Source organism: Morchella importuna, assembly GCF_003444635.1.
Source record: "Morchella importuna strain M04M26 chromosome Unknown Morimp01GS032, whole genome shotgun sequence".
NCBI classification, from domain to species: Eukaryota; Fungi; Ascomycota; class Pezizomycetes; order Pezizales; family Morchellaceae; genus Morchella; species Morchella importuna.
Window position 1 is genome coordinate 112,704 of NW_025763429.1, and position 18,185 is coordinate 130,888.

General features: G+C 46.9%; 2 protein-coding genes across 2 annotated transcripts; one reads left to right on the forward strand and one right to left on the reverse strand.

Moving 5' to 3' along the window:
- Positions 1 to 7,482: 7,482 nt before the first annotated feature.
- On the forward strand, positions 7,483 to 13,341 carry LAJ45_08826 (uncharacterized protein; the record flags this gene model as incomplete). The annotated part of the gene is made up of 9 exons (XM_046118375.1): positions 7,483 to 7,504; positions 8,636 to 8,647; positions 8,986 to 9,001; positions 9,737 to 9,755; positions 9,817 to 9,888; positions 10,098 to 10,170; positions 10,374 to 10,414; positions 10,524 to 10,584; positions 10,877 to 13,341. 9 exons carry the CDS (start codon positions 7,483 to 7,485, stop codon positions 13,339 to 13,341), a joined length of 2,781 nt encoding a protein of 926 aa, XP_045968331.1.
- Positions 13,342 to 16,170: 2,829 nt separating this feature from the next.
- Positions 16,171 to 16,538, reverse strand: LAJ45_08827 (uncharacterized protein; the record flags this gene model as incomplete). The annotated part of the gene is made up of 2 exons (XM_046118376.1): positions 16,171 to 16,301; positions 16,358 to 16,538. The coding sequence occupies 2 exons, from the start codon at positions 16,536 to 16,538 to the stop codon at positions 16,171 to 16,173; spliced, it is 312 nt and encodes a 103-aa protein (XP_045968332.1).
- Positions 16,539 to 18,185: the final 1,647 nt, after the last annotated feature.

The following is an 18,185-nucleotide window of genomic DNA, read 5'->3' on the forward strand; positions in this document are numbered from 1 at the left end:
GGTACTTCTACTATATCAGGAATTAATCCCCACAAAGATATTGCCATGCATGTAGCGTTGTAACTCGTATTTATCTCCTCCAGGGATCCCGATCTTCCGCTGGAGCCGGCCGGCCACCGGCGGGCCTAATACCTTCCGAACTCCGAGACAGATCAAGGGAGGAGATAGAGGCCGATAAATTGATGTAGCTAGTGCGCGCTACTAATAGCTCCTAGAGATTAAATCAAAGCGTCAGTGTAAGGTTTCCAATTATTACAAGAAAGACCGCTGATATTCCTGGCTCCTAGATGTATGTATGTATGGCGCTGCTATGGGGTGGTGATATTTTGATAGAAAATGAATACGTAAAGAGAGTTTTTTGAGGCTTATAAGGTTGGGAGTATGTGCTAGTAAGTACATTGGTAAATGCTAGACGTCGGGAGGTACATTAGTAAAGGTACCAGTAGCTGTGAGTGTAGACCCCGACACTTCCCGTCATGTTCGAATTCTAGTTGTGGTTTGCAGTTACATGTTCAGATTACATGTAGTATGTAAGAGTGGCCCTATCTAAATGGACTCAAATAAATTGAGGGAAAGAAATGCCTGTGTGCATTTGACCCAGACTTTCTCTAGGCTTGGAAGGAATATCGACCCTCGAGCGAATGCTGACATCTTAGTGGTTATATAGATACTCATATCTGATCTTGTTCAGGAACGTACAGCCGTGTCCGTAAAGTTTTGGCAACCCCAGTCTCGAAGCTCACATGTTCAAGTGGTGATATCAACAGTCGAATAAGAACAACTACAAAGAGAAATTTATAGTTAGATATCTCCATATTATGGTATATTATAACACTTTGTATGACCACCCTCTGATAAAGAGGACCAAAATTCTTTGTTGTAATCGCGGATTTTTTACAGGGTGCCAAAACTTTGAGGGCACGGCTGTACCTATACGTGCGTTCCGAAGATAGGAAGACCCCACTCACTCATTTGTGCCCTCGGAGATAGAATAAAACGACCTCCAAAAGAAAGAGCGGGGCATGCTTGTTGGATTTTCGACCGATGGGCATACATCTAGCCCTAGTATATGTTCTGCAACTGCTAGATCTTAGGGGTAGAGAGCTCGAGCTAGATGGGCGATTAGAGCATACGACTTCCAACGAGTCTGGAGCTCTCCAGACAGTTATAATATGGCTCCAGTTGATCAACACAGTAGGGCTCCTATTGAAGGGTTGTGCTGATTGTAAGTTTCCATTAATCGTGCGAGGGAAAAGTCAGAGGCTTATGGAAACGTTTCCTCTCCTACGCCTCAACCCACTCACTAATAGTAACGTGTGCCCTCCCGCTTTTACGCACCTAGAGAACCAAGCCATGGGCACAAGTTCTACTAAACGTAGCCAAAATTCAACAGTATCCAGGGGTTATAGACATTATTCAGAGTGTCGAAGTTGGTGAGCAGAAGCACATACAGGAAAACCTATCGGAAAGGCAACAGGAAAATGGGGCGGAATAGTGTGCCGCTAACCAGCTACCGAGTGATAGTATATGATTCACAAACCAACGACATACATATAGGACATCAGTTCATTCGACACTGTGCCTCTACGTACAGTAATAGCTTTACAACGCTCGATAGAGAATTCACGGGATATCTGAAGGCTATAGACAGTATTGTGGAAACCACATCTTACAGAACTATTAGTTGACTTTAATCGAGTGATGCCTTCTGACGCGAGATCATCCAGGCGAAGACTTCAAGCCTCCCTTTATATCAAAGGGAAATAAGTAACGGGTTTAGAAGGACTGAAAAATTCCTCGTGGGTTAGCTTACCGGATGTTAGGGGGGGGGGGGGAGAAAAAGGCGTTTAAGCTCCCATGCGAGTGATAGTCTGTGAAGATATCACTTCTTATACTTTATAACTTGAATTTAACTTCACCCGCCATTGAAGACTCATCTATAAGCCTTGTTCAGCTCTCTTGTTATATCACTGGGCTAATTTTGAGTAGAGCGGTACTCTAGCTGCGTCGTTGTCGAAACAAAAATCCCGGAATGCCGCGTCATCTTTAGGACGTCACTAGCGTAAAATGATCCGCGTAATGGAAACACGTTTCAGAAAACACATCTGCATGTAAATGTAGCTACAAGTAAGAGTACCCCTTACAGCCCTCGCTTCTTCTTCCTCTTCTTCTTTGTCATCATAATGAATAATGGCCAACATCAATTGAAGACCAGCTCTTAAAAGGCATCCATCGGAATTTGACGTCTCTTCTCACTGGTTTATCACCTACCATCTCCACTTTTGTAAAATAAAATCTCAAGGGGGGAGCACAGGGCATCTCCGCCACTCCATGTGGAATGTGTAGGGCTTAATTATGGTCAAGTTTCCCATGGCTTATCAATAAGCAGTATGACCCCGTGATCAAAGGTTTGAAGACTTGATTTTCCTTTCTAATGTATTTATAAGCTGATTATGTGCACTAGGACATCATATTTTTCTAAAATGCCCAAGAACAAACTTACTGTTATTAGCTACACGTTGTCCGTCTTGATATCTTGCGAAAGGACTAGTTAAAATAGAAATTTAGCAACCGCGCGCGTCACTATCATTCGCCCTAATTGGTACGTCACTTCGATGTGCTTGCACTTGCTTTACTAACGAGCCTAGAGAATAGTAGAAAACTGTCTTGGCGCACCAAATGTGGTCACTACTCCCTTGCATACATCGTGCCCTAAAGATACAAGGTATGAGGATTCTGAACAGTAAAGCACTCTCGTATCCGACGTTATGGGTCATTAGAGTAGATAACAGGATCTAGTTAACCTGCCAACAGAAAAAGCGCGGTTCCATTTTACTTCGGAACACCATACCCGACCTGATACTTCCGAGTATAGCAGTCAGCCCTACAGTTATTCAACATTAGTTTATGGCTGTTTAGAGTACATGAGGCTCGCATATATTGTCCCGTTATTATCCAGAATTAATTCTCCGACACGATACCATTTACCTGACGGCGGCCCCGACTGCCCCCCGCAGATCGCCGGAGGCCGTAAGACGTAACTTCCACCCCCTGGATTTCAAACATCAAATTTAACTACTCTAAATAAGCCCAATAAAGCTTTAAGGAAAGGAAGAGTGCCCGTCTATAGAAAACGCGTGTGCGGAATTGCGCAACCTGAACACATCGCATTGCTCACAAAACCAACATGAACAACCCAGGGTTCATGACAATAGGCGGTCATTAGAACGCCGTGTCTCTGAAGTTAAATTATGTCGAGAAATCGAGATCTGGATCTAGCGAGAGGTAAATCACTCATTCACAATCAGGGCCTCATCGGAAGTGCAAGGGCACGAGATGCTTCAATCACGCATCTGATTTGATCTGTTGGCATATTTATATATGCTCGTCTATATTTAGAAACATTACTTTCGAATCAGCCCCAGACTGGGGTATGATCGACATTCCTTGGACCTGTACTAATGGTAAAACTCAATAGAGTATCTGGAGGTAGGGAAATTGGTACGCACAAGAAGGCCCACCTCATCTTATCTTACTAATAGGAGACCCAAGGATTCGGAAGCTTACAGCGGGAGGTGCGGCGGCGGAAATAGGGGTGAGGACAGGCAAAAGATATGTACCTGGGTACATAACAAACTCGCATGAAAACCCATGAACGGCCAAGCACACCAATAGTGAAGAGGATATCAATTACAGACGGGAAAAAAAGTATAGAAAGACGTTTGCCGAGACATTGGATGATCAGCAGGAGCCGATATCTGCCTTTCTCCCGCCCCGCGCGATTATGGGATGATTATTATTGTGCACAATTGTGCCTTACCTTTTCAGCCTCTTCGACCTATGACCTGTCCCATACTAATATGAAAACCGAGTACGCTATTGTAGATACTAACATGCCATTGAAGGTTTTTTGGGAAACAACAACGGGCAATACCAAGTCAGTAGAGAGGTTCTTCCCTCCCGGCACTGTAGCTGCGGGTAGGCAAGCGGTTGTTTAAACTCCCCCGTCATTTGCGTAAGTAGAGTAGAATTGAATACAACACGCAAATCAGCGCCAAAGCGATATTGCGGCGCCTAGCCGCTGGTCCGTGTCGGAGATTTCCTTTAGGAAGTTGATGGCATTCGTTGTAGGTATATACTGGATGGGGTAATTCCTAACAATGTGCACTTCACGCAGATTTGGAAATGATACAGGTCAGTTAATATTTATATCAACTTTAATTGGGATCACGAGCTACATCAAAGACCCCCAAAGACCACTTTATCCATGATTCCAACTTGGCTAGCGCTCCCTTCCTTTCTAGAGTAGGGTTAATTGCTAATTGACCTGTAGGTGGATATTTCAGGCACTAAACAGGCATATAGCCTAAGGTAATCATCTCGAATACGATGAATTTAATCTCCTTGTCCAGAGAAGCTTACTCAAGCAGTGCCTCGGTTATGATACCCAGGTTCTTTGCCTTCAAAACGGCGGTGGCGTTTTCTCATAAGTTTTGTGGTCAAATTCGAGATATCTATCGATTCGACAATCAATCGGGAAGAGAGAGGGGGGGCAAGACACCGGCAGAGTAATCGCCCGTCAAATACCCACCTAATTTATCTACTTTATCAGGGTAGAACCTGCATATTTTGCGTGCGGAAAAACTTTTTCCGGTATATATACCCTGAAAAAAAAGTGGTAGGTAGGACAGACACGCAGAGCTGGAATACCGAGTTTTACACTCTAGCTAGGACTACACTACATTACTCTACCGATACGTAGAGTACCCACTCCACAATACACGCACGCACGGCGCGCCCTGTGAAACGTACTACTTCAGCTCCCGCACGGAGTGTTTAGCGATTTGGAGGGGAGAGTAGTCTCAAAAAGTACAAGCTTTGTATATTGTCACTTCGGTAAGTATTTCAATGCTCATGTAGGAGAAAGAACCATGGGTCAAGGCTGACACGCTGTGATGTGCCGCAGATTGAGGGCCTGGGTTACTTATGCACCTCTCCTTTCGGTTATTACGTTCTAATGATAATGTTTCTCTAGTTGAGAAAGTGTGCCTAGGGTTACATATAGTTTGGTGCCTGTGTACGAGTAGTAATTCTGAAGTACCGGTATCGAAGCAATCTCTGCGGTATGTGAATGTATGCAATGCCCAACACCCTTAAAGTCTGACCTGCACAACCCCATGGTTTAGCCCCCATAGAGGTCCGTGTCGAGGGGGCGCGGTGAAGTATGTAGTAAGATCGAAAACCAGGGAACGTTTGTGGAGTCGGCGTCATTAACTATCACTCACCCACCTCCGCACTACTTTAAACTTGGAAGATCTACGCAACCGCCGGTAGTGCTCACAACCTGACCAGTAGATCACCCCGACAAAAACCGGCTCTACTCTAGTCGCTGGCGTCTATCAAATGCCAATCGTCGCCACAGGTCCCGATTAACGAATCCTTTGTTCGCTTCTACTACCTAGTCGGTCGTATCACTCGTATGAGACATTTCTTTCTCTTTGTTGGTTACCAACTCCAGCTGAGAGAGCTAGAGGGGTGGCGTTCATCGAGGGGTCCGCGTGGCGGCGTAGTGACTACGCCACAGTCACAAACCTACCGTGGGGTTTCTCGAACCTAAATAGAGTTAACCTTTTACTGTTTTCTGTAGGTGATGAAAAACGTTGAGATCCCAAGGCTGCAGGTGCTGGATATCCATCCCGCAGCATAATATCAACTAGCTAGCACAACCTCGGTGAGGCGTTGGGGATTGTGCCAGGAACTTGGCGCTCAAATCGAATTCCCAAGTGTATCAAGTAAGTACTTTAAAGTCTATACCGTCTAATGTGTGTCTACGGCTCGGATTATCTCCGGGGAAACCAAAGTTTATTTCTGCAATTTTATGCCATAATTTCTAACCTGCATACACACTCTAGACTCTAACAATTGTTCGCAATTTGGATGGAACTCCGCCGTCCCTCATAAATACTTGATATTTCCGGAGCCGACAAACACCGAAGAAAGACATGGGAAATTCGGCATCAAGTACGCATGGTATTCTCCGTCAACTGGATACATACTGCCACGGAGATCAATGATGGAGATTTGGAAGTGCATGTTTCACGGCCTTAATGTCGTCTGTCCTCGGTGTGCTTAGCTCAAAACAGGAAGTCCGTGCCGGCTGTTTTGCACCTACCTAGTACTCTGTTCCTGGCCATTCGACAAGCTAGGTATCTACTCTAGCCAGTGTCTGATGACGATTGGAGCTTAAACGTGAGGAAACCTCTGATGTATCTTAAGCGTATGAAGTGAGTTCACTTCATGCTGAATCATGCACACTAAAATAACGCGAATATGTAGGCACACTCAATACCAGGTAAGCCTGAAATCTTCCAGTTTCATCATGATCCGGACTATTATTGTTACTTTTACGTTTACATATGTTAAAGGTAGGACGGGACTCTGAGGCGGCGACTGGTATGGTATTGTGGGATAGCACGTGGGCAAAGGTTAGTAAGTACTACCAATGGCAATTGCCCAATATCAAAATGAGCGAGTGAGTCAAAAAGCAGAAAAAAAAGGGGAAACAGCTTGAATAGAATAGTAGGGGAATTACCAATAGGACCCCCGAACCCCGCACGGACATGTCCGGGTATATTTTTATGGTTTGTCCCTACCCACCGGATGGCCGACCTTTGAATCTGTCAAACGTGTTCAAACTTCGGGAGTCGGGACGAACGTGATGGGGGGCTGGGTAAGGTTGTAGCTTGTTCGCTCGTCTGTTGCCTACTACAGAGGTAGGTGGAATGATCCTATTAGCTGGAACGCGGGCATCCTGAGAGTGGATATAGATACAGGTATGGATAGATAGATGGATTGGAAGGGTATTGCTTGTTTTTTTAGAGTGATTTACAGATCGCGAGGTGTAAGCGAGATTGATTGATTGAAAAAAAAAACGTGGGTCCGATTAATGCTGCTGTTCGTGTACCTTACAGCTCAGGGTCTCTCCTTCCCAGACCAGCAAATAAGGTGATGACCGAGGTGGATGGAAACAAAAGGGTCAGTTTCGGCGTGCAAGGGGTTTGATTGGGTTACAGGATTTCGAAACGAGATGAAGTGTTCTCGAAACGGATATTATTACTTTTTTCTTCTTTCTTTTCCTTTTGGCTTCACTTTCTCGGCTAAGAAGGAGATCGGCATTCTAGAACTGATTCAGGGCTATATGATATGTTTCTATGCAGATATCAAGAACTTATTAGAAGACCACTTTGGGACTTGATGTTTGAGGTTGCCTTGTAGATTGTAGGGAAGTTGAGCTGAGCCATGCTAAGAAGAAAAAGAAGAAGTTGTTTTAGTTAACCTAGATTGGACCCACCAAAAATTAAGGAAAGGGACCTAAGACGACAGCCGATGAAAGCTCATCGCGCCAGGGACCAGGCAGGAGGTTTAGTACCGTTGCTAGCGACATGAAGTCACCACCGTGGAAAGACCTGAAACCCGACCAAGATGGAGCACCAATTGACATACCGTTAGCGAGTTTCCGAACACGGAGATGCGCAGTCCATTTCTGGCCTAGTCTCACAGGGACAAACGGTTCGGGATGGGGGAGGGGGTGTGGTTGTTGGTGGTGGTGGGAGGGGGGTAAGGGTTTGTGCAAGCTAGCACAGTGATGCACGGGCGGGATGAAATTGGAGGACGCTACTATTTTTGGTACCCACCCTCTTCTTCCCTCCCCAGCTGCTGCTGAGCTTTTTTACTGTCGCTCATGTCGCTGTCGCGGGTTGTTGGGAACACTTGGATGATGGCAATGAGGAGTTAAATTTTTATTTATTGATTATTCCCCTCATCTCGAGGTTTTGAGAAACAGGCTGGGTCTGTACCCGGTACAAAGAGGTGAGAAGTAAAGGAATAAGAATTTTGTTTCGTGCAAGTAGGTACGTGGGATGCTCTCGTTGTGCACGTGGTGAGATACTTGTAGTTAAGGGTCTTTGTAATTCTCTCTCAGCTAGTACTCTCAAGTAGAGTAACTAAATCTGATCGGAGTGTTTCTACCAACAATTCTTGTAGCGTGAGTGGGTTCTGTCTATCGATAGCAAGCAAGAGGGGATTGGTTTTCGTGATTTCACCTTTTTTTTATTTTTATTTTTTTATCTTCTTTACTTTTTCAAGAGTTGCGGCTGTGACCTGGTCTGGAGTTTTTATTTTGCTAGCTGGTCCTAGATCACGTCAAACGAGTGATCGTGGAAAAGGTTCTGTCACTTTTTACGATTGTTAGGTTAACCCTACATACCTTCTATACCGTAAACATACCTTCTCAATTACGAGAAGGCAGTTCTGTGCGAGAGAGAGAGAGAGTCTCTTTCCCACAACCTCCCTCCTCCCCTACCTACGGCTACCATCGTGGTAAGTATCATTATTCCTGGGACAGCCAGCCCTCTCGACCTCCCCTTCCTTCCTCTTTCACCTCTGCTCTCTCCATCTACTACCCCCCCCCAGTCCTTTCTCGCTTCTGCTCTTTTGTTCCTCCAGGCCAGACGTAGCAGTCAGCAACCTTGATCAGTCTGCGTCCGTGTTTCCTTTCCTTCCTTTATACCTCTCCTCCTCACTCGGTTTTTTTTTGTTGTCCGACCTGGGAATTCTTTGCTTCCGCATTGAATAGAATCTTGCGACGGTAGGCCATTCCTCAAACCCCCCCTCCGACCCCTCCGATCCCTTCACATTGTTAGAATGCATAGGGACGATTGCGCGGGAGCAAAAAATAACCATCACAATTGCGATCACAAGAAAGAAACTGCCCCCAATTCATCATATTCATTCCCTAGTTGGACTATTTTTGTTGAATTTCCCACTATCCATAATCGCGCCTCCCCCCCTCCCTCCCCCTCCAAACTCCCCATGACCACCTTCTTTCCCCCTCCTCCATACATCACTCGCCATTTTATCTTTCCACCCTGTCCACTGCAGAGGTTTCGTTCGTCGTGGCATCTAACGGATCGAATGCGCTTTTAGACCCTATCATTGGCTTGTCCATTTTGAAATTTTGCCTGCCCCGTCTCTTTGTTGGACCTGCATAATTTCCACCAACCCCACACGACTCAGTAGACGGAAACAGCACCAGCACCAGCAGCGGAAAACATCTGTGAAGGGGCGCACAACAAGACAACCAATCTAATCTCTATCCCTCGATTCGTTGGAACAATATTGAGAGGAAATCCATTAGTTTGATCGGCCGCTCCGATACTTTACGGTGGGGGAAGCAAGAAAAAAAAAAGGGAAAGATCGATATATTTGAAGAAGGACGCTGCAGCAGAGCTAGGCGATAATACGTCATTAACCACAAGCCTTACCGGTGGGAGTCAGAGACAATCATCATATAATACACAGAAAAAAAGGCTGTGAGAAAAGCAGGAAGATATAGTCTTATTATAATCGGTGGGAGTATTTGAATTCTGATAGGTTGGAAAGAGGAGGTAACGCTGGACGTTTTTCTTCGCACGACGGATTAAATAAAGAACTGCGTGTTCCATACACTCCTTTCAACATAATTGTTCCCACTATTCTTCCTTACACAAAGAAACAAAAAAAAAGGAGGAAAAAAAAAAAGGATTTATCGGCTTTTACATCGCGGATTTCTCTTGAGTTGTCGGCGACAGGATAGCAACTTACGTGGCTTCAATCATTCACCTTTATTATTCGACCTTTCGGAATTTACGGGGGATATCTCGAAATCGTGTGAAAGAGAGGCAGCTTTCCGATTTAGCAACAAAAAAAGCTACACTGTACGTGAAAAAGGGCAAAGCTCATTTTTATTATCTGGACCCGTGGCTAAGAAATTTTTAGAGCCTTGAGTTATTCTTAATTTTTATTACTCGCTATTCTGCACTTGGATTAATCAGACGCGGGGGCTTTTGGGTGCGACTCTCTCTTTACTTGCGAAGTTTGAGATCCACTTTTTTTTTTTACCCACTTCTTTTTTCACTTTCCTTTCTTTTTCTGCTGGATTTCTCGATTTGCGGTGAGTTTGCCGCCTAATGGTCCAATTTTGGTGTGTCTATTCTTGGGATTTGGTAGCTGCCATTTGAGATTGGATAGAGGCTTATACTTGGATACCTCCGCCTCAGACACACACCACACCCTCTACCACGCACGCATACACACGCATACATACTTCACAACCCTGCAACAAACAACAAGGTAAATAGTTGATCCCCAAGAAAAAAAACCCATACGTCTTCCCGCATACATACCTCTTGTCTTTTGTCTTTCGGCCCTTCACTCTTTACGGTGCCGAACTTACGTCCTTACCTTACTCCACTTATAATTACTACATATACTCACTTTCCAGTTAATTATTATTATTACTATTTACAATCCCCCGCTGACGACTCCCCTGTTAGTTCAACCCCCCTCTCGTGCCTATTTCGTGGCATTTGTCACAGTAGCGTTTCTTCGATAAGGAGATATTCCATCTTTCCGTATTCTTGGAACCTCCTCCTGCACCTTACTGCTACTCGAGTCATTGGGCGCGTGGCAAGACATCCCTACAGGCGCCACAGCTAGACCAGATCCCAGGGACCCTGACTTGCATCTGGTTAAAAAGGATCTTCGGTACCACCCCTTTTCCATTTGTATACCGTCTCGCCCCCGCTGCTGCGACTTTCACCCCCCACTACATTTTCATTACTACCTTTTTACTATTCCTTCATACAAATCATATCTACCTACCTACATACCTACTACACATTACATTACATACCATAGATATTCTTGTTCCAGTATATACTTGTAATGAGCGACGGCCTACTCCTCCTGTCCCCCCCGGCCTCTTCCCTCTTCCCTCATACTCATCCACACGAGGCGGACCCTTTCCACATGACCTCAACGAAGACTGACCCACCAGCCTCATTAAAGCGGACCTATACCCTTGTGTCGCGATCAAACCCTCCATCACCTTCAGATCCCCAGGACAACTACAACCCCAACCCATTCAAGGTTCAGGCTCTTAGTCCTTCGAGGCTTTCACCGCGGCATATGTCACTGTCGCTGAAGCGTCGTTATCCCTTCTGCAAATCACCTACCGCGCCGACGATAATCACGAGCACGGGTACGGGCACATCAAGTTCGCCGACAGTACCGTCGTTTGTGTCGATATTCGATATAGACGTAGATATGTCTGGTTGCTCACCTACATCTCTCCACTCACAGCACACAATAGTCCAGAAGGAACCCAACAGTTGTTTACTCGAAGATTCCATCGGTCCTTTACAGCGCTGCCAGTCAGGAAGCCTATCTACATCAGCTTCATCATCAACTAATTCGTCACCAACTACAACAATCTCAACACTTGGATCAGCAATCACTGAGGACCACACACCAGAGTCCTCCCCGGATTCGCTGGTCTCTGCGATGCCATTGTCTGCCCTCAGGTCAAAGAGCGAAGATCTGGGAGTAGTACCTCAAAGTCCATTGCCAGGTTATACTCGCTCTCTATCACCCAGCAAGAAGCCGCGGAATACCAAGAATTTATCATTAAAACCACTCAGTGTTGCTACCTCACCAGTACAGGCTGTTGGTGATTCAAACAACATAGTGAACCAGAGCCCGCGATCAATGTCGGCCCCAACTTCTCCGGCGTTCATCAAGCCTCCCCCACCACCACAGAATCCTCGTAGGCGACCGAGCAATCTTGGACTAACAATAAAGCTGCCCGGTGCTTTGCCCGAGAAGACGGCAGTTCAAGGTCCACCTGCAGGGGGTATCACAGCCTTGCGACACCACCAGTCGTCGCCGTCCTTGTTTTCCCCTGCGCACGGTGGTGTTCCCGGGGGCATGAAATTGCCACCAACTCCCGGCTTCCAGAGGCCATCAAGGCTGTTCTCACCCCCACGTCCAAGTTTGTCAACTTTTACAGCACAGGATTCGCTTTCGTCCTCACTATCATCTTCATCAATATCGAACTCGCCTCCAAAGAGCCCGGATGTTTTGCACGAGATGGAGGAGGAGGACGAGGAGCCTCGGTCGGGCGAAGCGAAGTCACCTGCCTACCCCAGCGGACCGGTGTGCATATTCGAGCCCAACATTTATCTATATGCGGAACCGGACGCTGAGCTGGCGTCAAAATTCGATCTAGTTGTGAACGTTGCTAGGGAAGTTCTTAACCCATTTTCGGAGGGCGTCAGGGGCCCGGTAAGCGCCCAGTTTGGTGGGTTCGAGTCAGGAACTATGCCGCCTGACACAGCCTGCACCGAAGCGAGTTTCACAACCGCATTCGAGGAAGCACTGTTTTCACCTTTGAAAACCGGAAGGCTGAGACCTAACGAACCAGAATACGTGCACATGCCATGGGACCACAACACGCCCATCCTGGACGATCTGCCGCATTTGGTCAACCTGATCGACGACAGGGCGAGCTCTGGAAAGAAGGTATTGGTGCATTGCCAGTGCGGTGTCAGCAGATCTGCGACACTGCTTATCGCCTATTCAATGTTCAAGAACCCTGGGAAAAGTATGCAGGAGGCTTATGCAGCGGTCAAGGGAAAGAGCAGATGGATCGGACCTAACATGGGCTTGATCTATCAGTTGACTGACTGGAAGAAAAAGATCGACAACGATGGAACACGCCCGGGAAATGGAGGATGGAGGATGGGGAGCCAGTCCAACGGAGGAGTTAGGGGGCTGGTGTTGAAGAGCGGGAACAGGAATGGGTTTGGAAGGGCTGGGACAATGGACGAAGAGCGAGAGAGCGAATCGATGCCAGAGCCGCAGACCGCCCCATTACCAGAAATGCGAAAAACGCCGTCACCGCCGCCTCCCAGCAAAACCAGAGACCACCCGATCCCAGCGATGGTTCGAACTCGGTCGGAAAATGGGGGGTTTATTTCGGGTGTTTCGCCGGGTCCTTCGTCGGCGCCGCCAGGGATGATCTCGATCCCGGGGACGGAGTCAGGACCCTCGAATATGCGACAGTCGTGGCCTGATTCAGACTCAATAGACTGTGTCCGGGGCCGATCAGAATCACCTCGCGCGGATTCACCACCACCATCATGGGCGGAAGCAGCAAGGGAATTGGAAAAAGAGGAGGTAGGTGTGAGCGCAACTGGTTTTGTGCCACAGCCAATACCGCCATCGGCAGCCTACCTTGTGCAGCGCGCTGAGAAGGAGATTTTTGGACGAACGACGGCCGTAGGTAACGAGGACGATGACCCACCGCCTACGCCAGGCGGGACCTTCATGAGCCCGAGAAACAGCACATATTTCGGCGCGCCGATACGACGGTCCGGTGGATTCTTCTTTGCGGACCCAAGGAGCCCTACACAGAGGGGTGGAGAGCCGCCAATAGTTCGGAGCATATTTGATGTCCTGTAGCAATTACTGTGGGGCCGATGGTACAACCGTTCGACCAGCTGACTGTCGATTGCTGCCAGAGGACCGGGATAAGCAGGAGGTGGGGGGCTGAGGGCATTGCTTTTCTCTTCCTTTCTTTTTTTTATTGCTCGGGGAATTCTTTTTTAAAAAAAAGGGTCCTGGCCGGGAGTAAAGATTTTGGGGAAGAGGGGGAGAAAACAGGGTTCTTGTGTGTGGGGTGTATCATTCCTATTGGGAGGGGGCAACAACGTCCGGAAAGCGGGTAAAACCATTTTTTTTGTTTATTTTTTTTATCTATTTTCTTTATTTATTCCACTTGTTTTATTCTGGATTTTTCTATATGGGGAAAAACGGAGCGCATATAATTGGTCCCATCGTTTTTGTTATTTCTTTTATTCCCTTTGTTGGTTGAGTGGGTTGGTGGTTGGTTGGTTTAGGACGGATGGGATGGATGGATGGAAAAGACTTTTTCACGATGGCAGCGGGGTAAATTGGGGGCGGGAAGAGGGGGCTCTGCCGGAGTGCGAGAGCACACATTCAATCGTTTTATGATACCTTTTTTCCTTTTATTATTATTATACCTTTTAGGCATTCGTTTTGATATTTTTTTCTTTTACTCTCTTTTGTCATCTGGATTTGCAATTGGTTTTTCCTTGTTTTTTTCTGGGGGTTCTTTCTTTTTCTTTTAATCATCATCATCAACTCTGTCGTTTATATTATACCAGGTCGGTCGGTTTGGTCGGTTTGGTCGGTAGCTGGCGTCGGAGGCGCCTTCTTTTTTTTCTTTTCTTTTAAAGGGTAGATTCTAACTACATATTACTATCTACCACTACCACATTACTGCGTAACTACTCATCATCATCGTCATCATCATCTATATCATCTATACCCATCATCGATATATATATATCTACAAACTTCTGTTCTTTCGTTTACTTTTTTCTTGATTTTTTTGTATATGGCCAAACACATAGGGGATAACTACAACTAAGCTCTTCTGTGATGAGCTTAGCATTCTTTTTTTTTTTTGTGTGTGAGACCGTGTCTGCGTGTACTGTGATTTTATATGGGTTTTTTCATTCGTGGTTTTTTTGGGATTGTGTGTTTTGTTTTGGTTTGTTTTGGATTGGGTTTGTGGCTGGTGAAATATTATATAGGGAAAAATCTACTATGGTACATTCGCTGTAAAACCGTTTCTTCTCATACTATGTCGTATCATATCGAATTGATTGAACTGAGTCTTTTTTGTCTGTGTCTACTTTTTTGTCTAGTAATGATGCGCAAGTTATCATTGCCTTCATGATTAACTGCCAGTGATGCTGCTGCTGTGTGCTATCATTGACGATGCTCCATTGCGTGCGTACGTGCGTGTACATACATACATACTTACAGTATCGCAAGGAAAAACGTGGGATTAAGGTTATGACTGATTAGCAGCAGCAGCAAGTGGGGCCGGCCGGGGGCCAGGCCTGAGTGTATCTAGAGTACTCTATCTAGCTAGCCAGAATGCTGGCTAGGTAGCCAGATGCACCAGCTACATGTAGGTACATGTAGCTATATAGGCCAGCATTTCCGCAGGTACACACTGGCCGGTAAACGTGGCCATCGATTTCCAAAACATGTATCACGAGAAGCATGAATGAGCACTTGCGATATCTGATACTGGTTTCAATTCTTGTCCTGACTGCAGGAAGGTATGATGAGATGCGGTGGTGAGGGAAGGGAGGAGGGAGGGTATCATAGGTAGCCTTATGGGAAATCGGGGGGGAGGCGTAGGGAAATGATGGTTTGGACATGATGTTGCCTTGGATTTGGATTTTAATAATAAAATAAAAATAAAAAAGAGATCTTTTATTTTTTGATTTGCAGATATCGCTCACTGAGTTAGGCAGTTGGGATCAGTCCAGTTCGGATCCAGAACACCCCACCCCCCCCCCCCCCTCCCTCCCTCCCTCCCTTCCGGCCCCGGCAGAAGTAGAGTATCTGTGTTTCCTTGAAGTGGATTTTGATTTGTTCCGTGCACTGTCTGGTTCGGTTTGTAAACCGTTGAGATTAGTGATTGATGATCCCACCCGCACTGTACTGCAGAGTCACCTTATACCCTCCTCCCCCATCCTCCTACTCTGCTCTGGTGCGTGTATGCAGTGCAATGTAGAGCAGAGTAGAAGAAGGCTGCCCCAGGGTCAAAAGTACCAAAAAAGCCCATAGGGCCGGAAGCTCTCCCACTACAGCATAACCAACGTGGTCGACGAGCGAAGCTTTCTTTCTCGGCGCCTTCCACGAGCTAGCTATTTTACCAGCCTTTCGCAATCGAAATCTCATAACTGCACGTGTGCGGGTCCCATACCCATCTGCACCCCTACTGCCCTATGACGGCCAGGCAAGACAGGGCCGGACAGGGCACAGGTAGAAGGTTGGACTACTGGACTACTGGACTACTGGACTACTGGATAGGATGGGACTAGATAGGGTGGGACTAGACAGCACATGAGGCTAAAAAACCAACCACACGAAACACCATGTAGGGTCCGTCACGTCACGATGCGTTGTCCATTTTTTTATTTTTGTGGGTTTGGCGGTTTTGCACCTTCCCTACTGCTGAAACAGGAGGGAAGATCCTGGTGGAGGGGCGGGCACGGGCCAATTGGGGGTGGTGGAGTGGTGGATTGGATGATGGCCTTTGGGAGGGAGGGATGGATATTGGGTGGATTGATATGATGGGATAGACGGGTAAGGAATAGGGAAGGTAAGGCAGGCGGAAGTGAAGGAGGCTGAGTGAGCTGAAGGAGGGGGAGGAGGAGAGAGATGTGCTGTTGCGGAGTGTGTTTATTAACTGCGGGCGATTGGAATAGAGGAATGCAAATGGGGATTGGGGATTGCGATGTGATGTTTTGAAGGGGGGGTGAGCCTTAACCCTTGGGTTGATATTGAGCTGTTGAGCTGGTTTTGGACGCTAGCTACTGGTGGTTTGGGTAGAATTAGTAGAGCATGTAGGAGGTTAGTAGAAATACAGTACCGCAGTAGAGTAGCTGTGCCTTGCTTTGCTGCGCGTGAAGGGGGGGTGATCGGTGGTGCAGCATGTAGGTAGGTGGAATGAAACGCGATTCAGAATGTCTCGGGGAAGCGCTTTCTCGGAGGATGTTGAAGGGTATCCTTTCTTCCGGCTCGGAGTCGACTCGGTCTTGGTTGCTGAGCATTACTGTGATGAGGGAATGTACAGGGAATTGGGGTTTTGTTTCTTGACTCTTGAGGGAATCTGGATTGTTTTGGGGTCGGGCCGAGGTGGCTTTCTCACTACCTGTTGTAGATGTAGATTACTTCTATATGGGGTGAAGTATTGTCTGGGTCCATGTAAAGTAGTATCTACTATCTAGAGTAGGGTATGCCGAGTGAAGTACCGATTGTGGTTCTACTAGTTGATACAATATGGTGATATTGTGTCTACATACTAGTATTCCGAGTGTACCTTTTAATTTCGCCTCACTCGTATGTACCACTCTACTGTACTAGTATTTCGCTGACGTTTTTGAACTGGGCCATTATTGCATACACCCAAAATCATGAGCTTGGAGTATTTTTGTATGGCATGCAATATCAGTCGCGTCCACAAACGTCAGAGAAATACGAGTACCTGCCCATGCCGGTACAATCACGTATCTACTCTACATGTGTTCCCCTAACCCCCAATATCAACCTCCTGTCACGCACAGACACTGCCCGTGGATTAGGGGTTCTCTGCTGCTCTACCTCCTTAAAGAAAAGAAAGAACCGCCTCCCTCCTCCTCCTTCAACGGTTTTTCACCCCCCTAGTCTCTCGCTTGCTGCGCGGGGTAGGGAGGAGGGAGGGGGGAAGGGGCCCACATCTCTTGCGTGCGCTGCTACACAACGAGATTACTGATGGATCGGGTTAGCTGTGCGAGGGGGGTGCAATTCCTGGCCTTGACAACCTTGACAACCACCCGGTTTGGGCGCTGCGGTGTCCCCTATCTGGGTGGGTTGCTGGGGCGGATGGGGGATGGCGCGCGCGAGGGGTGGCTTCGCTTGGCTAGAGGAGAGTAGGTGGGATGTGACGGCTTTGCTGGGAAGGGAAGGGAAGGGTGGTGGTGATAGAAGCACTGATTTGGATGGGGGGATGGCGGGTTCCGTGATCTTGAGAGGTTGGTTGGTTGGTATGGTTGGCTGTCTCTGGCTGCTGGATGACTGTCTCTGGATGGTTAGTTGGGTTAGTAGAGACTGTATGTATGTAGAGGGCCGTACCTACATGTAGGGCTTAACTCTTCCTTTCACTCACGCTCTCACTCGGGTTTCTTGGGTTGGATCAATGACATCGAGCGGATGGAGATGCATCGGAGTGATGGGGAAAGTCTTAGGTTAGAGTATCATATTTGCTTCTTTCTGGTATGTAACTGTAGTTAGACAGACAGACACATGGAGGCTGTCTCTGGCTGTTTTCAGGAATGTTCCTTTCGTGACTGACTTGCTTGTAGAGTACCTTTCTTTTCGATTGCGGTTTCTGGTTTTTCTTTTCTATGAATAAACCCGCTGTCCCAGGACTGCAGATTGGGCGTGGGGACATTTTAGACATTTCATACTCAACTGGCTGGCTGGCTAGAGATATCTAAAACAATCCATGATGATGGTTTTTTTTTCCACACCCGTGGGAGGGATGCGGATGAACTTACTCATGTAATGGGTATGCAAGTCTAACTTTCCTGCTTCTTCCTGCTGCTGCAACACACCCTCTGATGTATCCCCTTCATGAGAGTAAGTTCTAGAGTATGTAGAGAGAAATACAATATCATCCCCTCCCATCCATCCACTCCCCTCCCACCGGAAGAAGTAGA